This window comes from Hoplias malabaricus, chromosome X1, assembly GCF_029633855.1.
Source record: "Hoplias malabaricus isolate fHopMal1 chromosome X1, fHopMal1.hap1, whole genome shotgun sequence".
In the NCBI taxonomy this organism is placed as follows: Eukaryota; Metazoa; Chordata; class Actinopteri; order Characiformes; family Erythrinidae; genus Hoplias; species Hoplias malabaricus.
This window is the reverse complement of record NC_089818.1, coordinates 3,331,272-3,343,450: the sequence shown is the minus strand read 5'-3', so window position 1 is coordinate 3,343,450 and position 12,179 is coordinate 3,331,272. Positions and strand designations below refer to the sequence as shown.

General features: G+C 40.0%; 2 protein-coding genes and 1 non-coding gene across 4 annotated transcripts in view; 1 reads left to right on the top strand and 2 right to left on the bottom strand.

Annotated features, from left to right (window-relative positions):
- LOC136675412 (potassium voltage-gated channel subfamily B member 2-like) overlaps positions 1-5,406 on the top strand; it is a 30,127-nt gene extending 24,721 nt beyond the window's left edge. For both annotated transcript variants that reach the window (XM_066651944.1, XM_066651945.1), the window contains exon 3: positions 1,720-5,406. In XM_066651944.1, the coding sequence (XP_066508041.1) occupies positions 1,720-3,627 (1,908 nt within the window). In that variant the 3' untranslated portion in view covers positions 3,628-5,406. The remainder of the gene's footprint in view (positions 1-1,719) is intronic.
- Positions 5,407-6,110: 704 nt separating this feature from the next.
- Positions 6,111-11,625, bottom strand: LOC136675558 (large ribosomal subunit protein uL30). Its single transcript, XM_066652170.1, has 7 exons — positions 11,573-11,625; positions 10,484-10,589; positions 10,121-10,287; positions 9,688-9,825; positions 9,251-9,360; positions 7,585-7,804; positions 6,111-6,155 (listed from the first exon to the last, which is right to left on the bottom strand). The coding sequence occupies exons 1-6, from the start codon at positions 11,584-11,586 to the stop codon at positions 7,596-7,598; spliced, it is 744 nt and encodes a 247-aa protein (XP_066508267.1). The 5' UTR covers positions 11,587-11,625; the 3' UTR covers positions 6,111-6,155; positions 7,585-7,595.
- LOC136676146 (small nucleolar SNORD12/SNORD106) lies at positions 9,897-9,986 on the bottom strand. Its single transcript, XR_010796249.1, has one exon. It is a non-coding gene; the product is annotated as a small nucleolar SNORD12/SNORD106 (small nucleolar RNA).
- Positions 11,626-12,179: the final 554 nt, after the last annotated feature.

Below are 12,179 nucleotides of genomic sequence, written 5' to 3'. Positions count from 1 at the left end.
ACTTAGGCACCCACAATTTATTTAATTCTTCATTTTTGTGTGTCCCCTCAATTATTATTATTTTATTTATTTTCTTTTTCAACTGAATTGCACTAAGATTAAAAGGTGGAAATAAATAAAAATTATTTGGGTACATCACAAACACCTGACATTTTACACTTTTTACCCACTGTAACTGGAAGAAGCATTTACTGCATCAAGGAAAATAAATACACTTTATAATAAATAAATACTGCTGAATGAGTAGGTGTCCACAAACATCTGACCATATAGTGTAGCTTCTGGAGAATGCTTAATCGTTTGATGGTGACCTTGAACTTGGCCTCATACATTAATACCCAACAACAGAAACCTCTAACTCCATCTACTCATCCTTAAATGCTAAGAGGCTAATCGATGAACAAATGTCAACGAAGACCAACATGACCTTATTTCCATAATGCTAACTGGCATCTACTAGCTTCGGGTCAATATTAGCAACTTGGGCATTTTTGCTCAAAGAATACTTTAAATAAAAGCTTTGCATCTTCCTCTGTAACACTGCAAACACAGGGATTGATTTAATGGTGTGAAATGTGATCTTCAGAGAGGGAACTCAGTCTGATCCAGAATATCTGAGTACCCAGTTGAGCAAATTAGAAAATCTCAAGAGGCATCCATTCCATAAACTAACAAAGCAGCTGATCAATAAATGCTTGGCAGTGCTTATTACCAGAGGTATCTGTGATGAAATTTGTACACAATCGATAAGGCAGCCCTCAGTACATCTCCTGTACATTTAATAGAGAAAGGGGAACACTGGTGTCACCCCTGCTTTCAGGGCAGGTGTGGAAGCAAATATTATATTAATATGCCCCACCAATCATTCATTCATTATCTGTAACCCTTATCCAGTTCAGGGTCTCAGTGGGTCCAGAGCCTACCTGGAATCATTGGGCGCAAGCTGGGAATACACCCCGGAGGGGGCGCCACATGCTCACTCACACACACACTCACACCTAGGGACACTTTTGAGTCGCCAATCTACCTACCCAACCTGTATTTTTGGACCGTGGGAGGAAACCGGAGCACCCTGAAGAAACCCACGCAGACACACGGAGAACACACCCCACACTCCTCACAGTCACCCGGAGGAAACCCACGCGGACACGGAGAACACACCACACTCCTCACAGACACTCGCCCTGAGGAAACCCACGCGGACACAGGGAGAACACACCACACTCCTCACAGACAACTCACCCTGAGGAAACCCACGCGGACACAGGGAGAACACACCACACTCCTCGCAGACATTCACCCGGAGGAAACCCACGCGGACACAGGGAGAACACACCACACTCCTCACAGACAGTCACCCGGAGGAAACCCACGCAGACACAGGTAGAACACACCACACTCCTCACAGACAGTCACCCAGAGCAGGAATCAAACCCACAACCTCCAGGTCCCTGGAGCTGTGTGACTGCGACTGCCCCACCAATCAGAAGTCTGGAATGTTTTTAAATGAAAGAATGTTTTCAAAGACCAGAGAAACAAAATTATGTTTTATATGGTAGTGTACCTTGATTTGTCCTAGGTTTTTACAGTGTACAAAGATCAGTATTAAATCCTTAAATAGGCTAGATGTTGAGATGCCTTTAAAATTGTTAAATGGTTTGCATGAACAATGCAAGCATGTGGCACACATTATTTAACTCTTTCTCGCTCTCTTTTCAGGTACTGGCCATAATATCCATTCTGTTCATCATTCTTTCAACCATAGCCCTGTCACTGAACACCTTACCCGAGTTACAAGTCATCGATGAGTTTGGACAGTCAAATGACAACCCCAGCCTTGCTCATGTGGAAGCAGTGTGCATAGCGTGGTTCACAATGGAGTACGTTCTGAGGTTCCTGTCTTCTCCCAACAAATGGAAGTTCTTCAAAGGTCCTCTGAACGTCATCGATCTACTAGCAATATTACCTTACTATGTCACTATATTCCTTACGGAGTCAAATAAGAGTGTCCTACAGTTTCAGAATGTTCGCCGAGTGGTCCAGATCTTCAGGATCATGAGAATACTCAGGATCCTGAAACTGGCCAGACACTCTACAGGCCTTCAGTCCTTGGGTTTCACACTCAGAAGAAGCTACAATGAACTGGGTTTGTTGATATTGTTTTTAGCCATGGGAATCATGATCTTCTCCAGTCTGGTATTCTTTGCTGAGAAAGACGAAGACGCCACCAAATTCACCAGTATTCCAGCATCATTCTGGTGGGCTACAATTACGATGACAACAGTGGGCTATGGAGACATCTATCCACAAACCCTTCTGGGTAAAATTGTAGGTGGGCTTTGTTGCATTGCAGGTGTCCTGGTGATCGCACTGCCCATCCCTATTATTGTCAATAACTTCTCAGAGTTCTACAAAGAGCAGAAGAGGCAGGAGAAGGCCATAAAGCGCAGAGAAGCTCTGGAGAGGGCCAAGAGGAATGGCAGCATCGTGTCTATGAACATGAAAGATGCTTTCGTCCGTAACATGGAGCTAATGGACGTGGTGATAGAGAAAACAGAAGAGAAACCCTCTGACAATCATCTTTCTCCAAGCAGATGGAACTTTGAAAAAAGCTCAGACTCCATCACCAAACCCTATGACACAAAGTATCAAGAAGTGGCGCAGCTGGGATCTCCCGAACGATTAATTAAGGCAGGGTCAAGCCCTCAAAGGCTGAATGCAAAGTCTCTGGAACAGATGTATAACCAGATGACAACTGCTCCTGCTGCTGCAAGCACTGGTGCGCTGATTCAGAAAGGAGGCATTAAGTTGAGCAGGGAAGAGAAGTTGGAGATGAAGGTGGTCCAGTCAGAACCGGTGCTAAAGGAACGCCCTATAACCGACATCAGAAGCCTGTCAAGTATTGACAGCTTTGCAAGCTGCACCACAGACGTCAGTGAAGTGGAGAAAACAGCACTGCTCCCAAACGTGACTGGGATGCAGTCAAGGCACCCTCGTGCTCCTCCGCCTCTAGATCTCAGTCAGATCACTGCCTTGGACACAAGGGCAAATGAAAAGGCAAAACAACCCACCATCATTAAAGAGGGTCTCTACGAGTTTGTCCAGTACAAGCCTGAGAGCAGCACCCTGTCCCAAGGGGAGGAGAACCAAAGTTTTGACATGAGCAGTGAAAACATCAAGAGTTCTCCAAGGGTGACTCCAAACAATCCCATTAAAGCCAAGGGACTCAAGGTCAATTTAAGCGAATCTGGAGAGGAAGGATCATCCAGCCTGCATCTAGTGGTAACTGAAGATACGGCAACACTTACACCACAATCCTGGCAAAGCCCAAAGTCTCCAGGGACAGTTTTTGAAGGTGAAGGATCAATGAGGTCACCAGGATTTGTTCCCTCCTCTGGCGAGAACCAGAGAGGAAAGAATCATGTTGAAAGGTCAGCGGCGGCATCTCCGGCTTCACCCAAGTCTGCACTGAACTGTTACCCTGGTCTGACGGGTGCCAGCAGCATGGAGGGAGCATCTGAAAGCAGTCAAAGTGGACAGAAGGTTGTCAACCACCTCCTTTCACCAGATATTCTCAAACCCACAGGGGATGGAAATATTTCACCACCATGTGAGACCAGCATGTGATGCTAAGGTGGTGGCAAATGTTGTAGATACATATGGACCGGCATCAAGCGATTAATAAGCACTGGAACAAGCACACTGACGTTCAGGTGTAGCAAGGATGATGTCTTTATCTAGGAGAGAACGTTTGCTGTTCGGTGTTGATGGGACTGCATTTCTGCAGAGGGTCTCATGTTGCCCACACCTTAATGGAATGGTGTGCTTGCCTGTCCAAGTATGACATAAAGAATGGGAGGACAATAATGAACATTACTGTTACTTTATTCTTCTTTTTCCACGTTTCAGTTGTTTGGATCAACAAGTCCGAAATCTGAGGCGCAGATCATACAGAATATGACGATAAAGCAGATTTATTGCCAGTGATAAAACTGACATTAGGTGTCTACCCAACAGATTGTAAGAGGCAGGCGCCCACAAATGGCTTCTTGTAAAGGCCTGATGCAAACAGTAGGCAATGTTGTTTATTTCGGGTTCAGTAGTAATCCATTCACTGTCAAAGTGCTGCCACCGTATGCAAACGAGTTCACAGGACTTGAATCTGAGCACTGAAAAACTCACAAAATATGCCTTCATGAATTTATTCTGTGAATTCTTGGTGTGTGCTAAGCCTCAGCAGCAAGTTTTGAGGCGATTTAAGATGAATTCACCTCCGTGAGAAACAGTGGACATGATCTTTGTCAAGTCCCCAAGGCACAACATAGGAGACCAAAAAGAACAAAAATATTATTAAACATCAGATATCTATGAAACATGATAGTCTTCATCCATTCAGCATATATTAAGAGTACAAACGTCCAGGCCCACTGATTACTGGGTGGAAATGGTACAAATGCATGTACAAGTATTACAGATTGTCCAGAACGTTTTAACACAGCGGACAGAAACAGTGACCTTGGAGGTTTTCTGAAAAGATCACTGCTGTAATGTGTTGCCTTTTTATTTTCATGAACATCTGGGAAAGAACAAATCGCTAATTAGGGGAGCATCCAGAGACAGCAGCGCCCTCTGCTGGAAGGAAGAAAATGGCACTTTATATTTATATAGGAAAGACAGCATGAGATATCTGTGGGATGAATGTTTTTTTTTTTTTTTTTAGTAATCTAGATTTGTGTGTGAAAAGGATGTCATACAGTAGAGATAAATCCCAACTCTCACAAAAGCTGCTTTACAGGCATCAGAAATGTACAGGTTTGAGAGTTATACAAACTGTATTCTAATGACACGCTACAGTTTGCAACAACTGAAGTACTGATCAGAGGGGTTCTTGCTTGTGGAAATGTTTTTTTTAAAGACACTTCATGCAGGATCCTATTTCCTGCTTTGAGTATTAAATTATTCGTGCCTTTTCATAAATAATTATGAGAAGGTGTTAAGATATTTGGCTTTGTATCTGTACAGAAAATTCTACTTTTATAGAGTAAATATGCAAGTACAGTTGAGTTCTCAGGTTTTGTATTATAACTTGAAAAGCACTAATTATCATGGCTTCTTAGAGGTTTTTTTTTTCATTTTGCAACACACCTCATGTTATTCATTGCATTGATGTCAGGGAAAGAAAAAAAAAATCTTTAAAAAAAAAATAATAAGAAAACCCATCAAGGCAAATGAACTATTAGTCTTCATATTTACAACGCAAGTTGAACCCTATCAGCTGTAACAGGAGAAGACCCTCCTAATGGATATATTTATATATATAACCTGCACAATGTAGAGTAGAGTACATGAACTGGGAGCTGTCATTTCTGCATTTACTCTCATGCTGATGTCTTTTTTCCTGAAGTTCTGTTGGTAGTTTTGTGGCAGTGGCAAGTAGTAATTTCTATAGAACAATTTAAGTTGAAAATAGTGACTGGATTGTTTCAAACAGTAAACTACCATAAAAGACCAAATAAAAGTGTTTGTACAGAAATGTTCAACTGATTGAATAATTGTATAATTCTGCTGGTTAGCACATACTGATTTTTCAACATTTTCCAAATATATGACGTGTCAGATAATACAATTAACGAGCCTATGTACGAGAGAAGTTCTGAATTGAAAACAAGTAATAAATTTCTGAATTAACAAAATACTCCATATGTAGTTTTTCAAACTTAATATTACAGAAACATACTAGTTCATTTTAAACGATGTAAATACTTACCAAATACTACACACACACAATGTGGTTTCAAGCTGAGGTAGAGGTTTGGACCAGTTGTATTCTAACACTAACTTCCATGTTCCCTAAAAATTTGTGGAAATTGACCCTAGAAATGTGTGGAACATTACAAATCAAAACTAAAAAGGAGCTAAACAGCAGTCTTCCTTGGAGTTGGTTCAAATCAGAACAATGTAGAGAAAATAATCGCTGCTAAAAGGACAACCTTTTATTTTCAATGGAATGTCCTTATTTTACTAAAAGATAATTGGCCGCTAGGTGACACTTTTATAAAAGGAGATAAGGTGCACTCAGAAGATAAAGAATTTAAAACAAAAACACTTGGTGTATTTAATATTTTATTTTCTGTTGATGGAAAAAGTCTGTGAACCTGTCAAGAAATAAAAAAGGTTTAAGATTAGTACCCAAGTGATTACAACCTCAGCATAAAACCTTTAAATCTTTAAAGTGTTTCTTCAGTATTTACAGTTAATGCATCTGTACTGAGCAATGGTAAGTAGTATATATCTAAAGCACAAATTACTACAAGTGTGCCTGTACAAAACTCAAAATCCAAACCAAATTCAGTCAGCGGTAAATAACCACTCGTTACTGACTCTGAAGAAAAACGAGTGCTGAATTAAGTGCTTTTTGTGGAAAGCGTGACCTTCACATATTCTGCTACAAAAAGAATGGAAATCAGTTCTGAAACTCTGCATGAAATGCCAATAACGTAAGTGATGGAATAATATGCTGCAAGCAAACTTTCCGTCAAATTGCCTCTGATCACTGACATTTCCACCAAAAGTTCCATCACTAAGACGCCTACATCTATGTTTAAAAAAAGGATTATTTCATTAAGCACACCCCAATGAACTGGAACTCAAAGGAAACAGGTGGGGGATTACAACACAAATTTTCAGGCCTTTACGTTGTAGTTAATTTTGTAAATAAACTAAACAAAGACTGTCATGTCAAGCATCATACTTCACTTGTGCCCATGTTTTTGCATCAAATGAGACAAGACATGATAGTCCAGTCATTTAAATCCCCTGGGAACACATTTTGATGTGTGTTTTATTATTATTTATTTTTTTGTTTTGCCTTTGTTTGGCCTCAAGTGCGAGCTTGCTCAGACTGCGAGTTGGCTGCTCATTCTCCATCCAGAGGAGAGCAATACAGCTGAAAACTCGATTACATTTATCAGATTTTGGGAATATATTCATAAGAAACAAATTTATTCATCTACATTGGAGGCCCTGAGGAGCCATATTAAGCGAGATTTAGGTTCCCAGGGACTTTAAATCCCCCTTAGCTGGCCCCATTAGTTTTACACAACACACTATCGATTTAATGCATCTCCGCCAAGCACCAACCCTAAAATCTCCTAAAACTAGCCAGTCTGTTTTTTGCATTAATCCAGTTCTGACACAGCAGAACCAGGTATACAGGAGAGCACAACTCTGCTATGCAGAACTGTGTGGTGCTCACACAGACTTGAATCAACTCATCTGTTAATTTCCAGGTTTGGTGGGTGGCTGAACACAAGCCTTCCAGGACCGGAGTGCTCATAGTGGTGTGAAAACTAACCATCGTAAACTCTAAGCCAAGCTCAAAATTCCATATTAGAATGACAAAGTAAAGAAATAAAGGACCAGAAGGAAAACATAAGTCACAGATGCTGAAGGGGAAAAGGGGGTTTAAACCACACCTGTTCTCTGCATGGTCACTTCTAGTGATTGCATCTGATATTTGCTATGAATCAAATTATATACAAGAGGCAAGTCTGTTGCACTCATTTCTGACGGAGTAAAGCTCACCATTTCTGGGCTTAGTTCATCCTCCTAATGAGTCTGTTGATCTGGTCCTCACGGTTTCCAGCATCTCCACCCTCCACAAAGTGCGTGGTCTTCTTGTTCATGCCACCACGAGGAGAAGAAAGCTTGAAGGGCCACAGGAAGTTGTTGGCAGCTTTGAAGTTCTTTCCGACCGTGTAGATCTCATGGATCAAATCTTCGACGCAGATGATTCCAGTACGACCTGGGAACAAGCACACAACCATGTTGTTCATTTAAATGTGAGATAAGCTGATGCAAATGGGTACATGCCTTAAATTAACAGGGGCCACCTAAGCGTGCAACAATTAACTGACAAAATCCACATACATAACCCTCCTATGGAGTGTATCAATCTGTTTGTTATCCACATTAAAAATGTGCAATCCTAACAAGACAAACATAGATTTGCCAGAAAAACCTGCTAAAGGTTAACTTGCTAACATCCAGCTGCATCCAAGTCTTACAGTTCAGTCCAATCTGATTTATGATGAAGTGCAACTGAATGAACTTAAAGTGAAATAAAGCTCTCCATGAGGCTGAATGCTACAATCGTACGTTTTAGAAAACACATGGAGTGTACTGAAAAACCACCTGAGAAGCTGATGACTGCAGACAACTCCTCACGCCAGGCTTACACTAAATGACATTTCAATCGATTTCACTGTTGCAGACAAATTTCCAATGTCCCAAAAAACAAAAAAACAAAAAAAAAAATCCCAGTCTCTTTAGAGCTGCAGATCCTGACTGTTTGGTGTAAGGTGGTCAGGTGAGAGGTCTTTACTCTGTCTATTTCTTGCCTTGTGTTTAATATTAATCACAAATTTGTAGTCTTTGCTCATGCAAATAGTGACCCTGCAAAGTCCAGTCTTAGCAAAATCAGTCTGTGAATAAAAAGTCATTGGGCCTCATTCAAAGTCAAGTTAATTTGATCAAAACTCTAATATTAGCATGAAAACAAATCCCATTATTGCAGTAAGTGTGATATTCTGTGAGGGAATGTGTTAGTTTAACCCTTTCCATCTCTCCCTGTGGAAGTCCAGTATTATTTACGGTTATTAACTAACAGCTAGTTTAGGCAGTTAATAAATAACTTCATTATGTTAAATCAAGTGTGCTGTTGATTTAATAAAAACATCCTTGCTCACAACACAGCTTTATTTAGAAAAGAAATCAGCACTGTTATTGCTTCATTTTGGTACACAAACCCTTGCACTATTAGCAATGTATCAAATATAACGCCGCTTAAAATTCCTGGAAAGATGCTCAGAAGCTGAGAGCTTTAAAATACTACGTTTTTTTTTTGTTTTTGTTTTTTTAATCCCAGATCTTTCGAGTCTTTTATTGTATGGTTAGCATCAAGAGTGGTCTCAGACCTGTTGTAGTAAAAGTGATCTTGAGTATGGAGGGATCTGATCTAAACTGAGTTTGTGAACATGAGCCTGGCTGGTGACTGTCTGCGATACATAATTTATATTGTGCTACTTTCTATTGGTAAAAAGTTTTTAAAAGTAAAGTAACAATGACTGACTACTACTATCCTATAATTTTCATATCCAACATTAACAGCACCTCAGCCACAATGTTAAAGGCATAAGTCTCACTAACTCCCACTGAAACATGAATACCATTTAATAAACAATATATTTACCAAGACTCTTCTCAATGAGAGAGTTGTCTGTCAGAGGAATGCGCTGCTTATTGATCTTGCCATAACCTCGTTTGTAGATCAGCTCACGCACAGATTTCAGGTTGGGATAACTGCACAAGACAAAAAAAAATTGAGTTAACTAATCACCCGTAAATGATACATTTATTGCAGCGTAACAAGTGTTTTAAATTCTAAAATATTTAAGATTTTTCTCGTTTTACATTGCTTCAACAAAAATTAAAAGAAAATAAATTAAACACAGATGTTTCTAAACCATTATACGCTTATCAAAATATAGCATAATAACACTAAAGCATTTATTTTATACAGGAAATCTGGCTAAATCAACAAAAGCACAATCTGTAACCCTGCTATTTTTGCAGTGATATGAATATTCATGCCTAATTTAAATATAAACATCAAACTGAGTGTCTAACCCCCAAGCGATGTAGGGCTCAGCAATTCTGAGCATGTTGATGGAGGCCTTGTTGAGCTTGACGAAGACGCCATTGAAGATCTGACGGAGACGTAGGAGCTGCAGCACTTTACGGACTTTTGGGCTGACACCATTGATTCTGGAACGAACAAAAGGATAACTGTATTACTACTCTTTACAAGGATTAGGTAGCAACTCCATTCAGAATCCTGAATGGTTTCAGAAGAATTGGCTTAAAGATCAGAGCAATCACCATGGTCGATAAGACGGGGAAAAAAGAGCTGCATCATTAACCACTAATATGACCATGTTATTAAGAGTTAAAGAACACTTCACCCAAAAAAGTAATATATCCTTGTTTCATTGACCAATGAATTTTTGGGGGTGAAATACTCCTTTAACAGAAATTACAAACCCTTTGCACAGGTCCTTACCCTCTGATCCTAACGACAAAAGCCAGTTTGGGCTCTGCGGGGACATAGTAGTTGCCTGCTTTACGAGCCATCCGGTTCAGACGGATCTCACGCCTGTACATCTGTCTGTACTCCTTATGATAACTCTCCGCTCTCTTGAAGATGAGCTTCCTTGTGACTCTGCGGGCCTGAAGAGAGAAGAAAAAATAATCAGTTTCTCTAGGCGCAGGCAGAACTGAACACTTTTTTTCGTCAAGAACATGTGACAGACAGGTACGCAATACTGGATTGAAAAATCACAATTGAAAATTCTCAAAATCTTCCAGCCACAAGGGCAAGCTTCTGAACACAGCTGGAAAAATCTTTCCCTCCTCAGCATCTCACCTTCCTCTGAGCCAGCTGGGTCTTGAGGCGCAAGGCCTTAACAGCAGCATAGCGCTTCCTCTTTTTCAAGAGTGTTTCAGGGACAGAGGGAGCCCTCTTCTTTTCTCTAAGTAAATAAAACAAGCATCTTAGCACAATTTCATAAGCGTACATGTAGTCAGACAAACAACAAATACATCATAAGGTTAGACTGCCACCAAGTGAAAACACAGAAATGAAATCATTTAATTTAAAAGATGTATAATGTCCCACTGTAGAGAAGCAATATTGATGATTGTTGAATATTGATTACTGTGTGTTTGAATGTCTCAAAGTTACCCCACAAAAGTTATGTTTATATAATCACACTAAAGCACTACCTAATGCTAAAGACTTTGTTTTCAGTTCCTGGCCAAATGCAAGTTGACAAAATAGTATTTCTGACGTATAACTATTTTACAAAATGGAATGCTCCTTTAAAACAAAGGTTGACACAGCATTACTTGTAAACGAACGCTTTACGCCTAAAATGTGCGTTTTGATGAAACATTTGTATCCATTTATCTTAAGACTTCGCAAAGAGGTCAATTCAATCACTACTATGTGAAAAGGATGCTAGGCTACGAATTGCTCTAAGACAATGAAAATACAGCTTTACGGCAAAACTAAAAGCATTTAATTGAGCAAGTAATGTTCATCAGTTGTGTCCCACTGCTACTGACAGATTATACACTAGAAAACGGACACGATTCCAAAACCGGCCTTGTTTAAGAGCTAACAGTCAAAACACACTTTTCTATAATAACGGACTGAAAGGATAAAGAACCATATGCAACATTTTTTTTATTTATTAAGGTCGGGACTACAGGTTTAAAAAGCAGTTCATGTCTCTTCAGGCCATTTTATCACACGTTGCTGGTGCCTCACTTAGCCGAATCCCTGTGATCATTACCACCAAGTTTAATAAGCCTTATCTTTACAATTTCCGACCAATTCTAACTTTAATTCCAATATAAGTGATTTTACTGTATTTGCACTCTGCGAAACAGCACAAACGCACAGCGCTGAATCCGATGTTATAAGATTAAAACGACAAGACATTTCACTTACGCTTCGTCCGCCATTATCCCCACAGTGAAAGAGGACTTCACGCATGCGCAGAAGACATCTTATACTCACCATACACTTCCGGTTTGGTGACCGTTAAATAATAATTTGGCTCCCTGTTCCATGTTCCCTATGAAGTGCACTACCCGCTCAACTAGTGCATTAACCGTTAGCCACGTTATTAAAATGACAGCCCCTTTTTATAAATCCTCTCCACCCACCGTATAACTGCACTTTATAATTTCACAGGTACAGACACCTGTTGCTCTGCATACTTACATAGCTCCATTTCAGCCTGACCTTCAATAGTCAGGACCCTCAAAGACCTCCACAACAGCAGGTATTATTTATTTGGGTGGTTGGTCGTTCTCAGCACCGTTGGTAATATGTGAAATACGGTGGTACAAGTGGATAAGACACAGTGCTGCTGGGGTTTATATACATGTATAAACAACATATATTTGGTTATAAAAATCACAAACTGGTGGTCTTAAACGTGACTCCACCTTTCAAATACCACACAGCGGCATACTGTATGATTAAACAAAAAAAAGTTCTGATCTACAAATCATCTGCTATGGAAAACTGAAAGTCATGGAATAAGTGTATG

Coding starts and splice junctions, on each gene's coding strand:
- LOC136675558 (XM_066652170.1), bottom strand. Junction 9,361..9,687: donor GAGCCCTACATCGCTTGGGG/GTTAGACACTCA, acceptor TGTCTTGTGCAG/TTATCCCAACCTGAAATCTG. Junction 7,805..9,250: donor TCTCATTGAGAAGAGTCTTG/GTAAATATATTG, acceptor GCTTGTTCCCAG/GTCGTACTGGAATCATCTGC.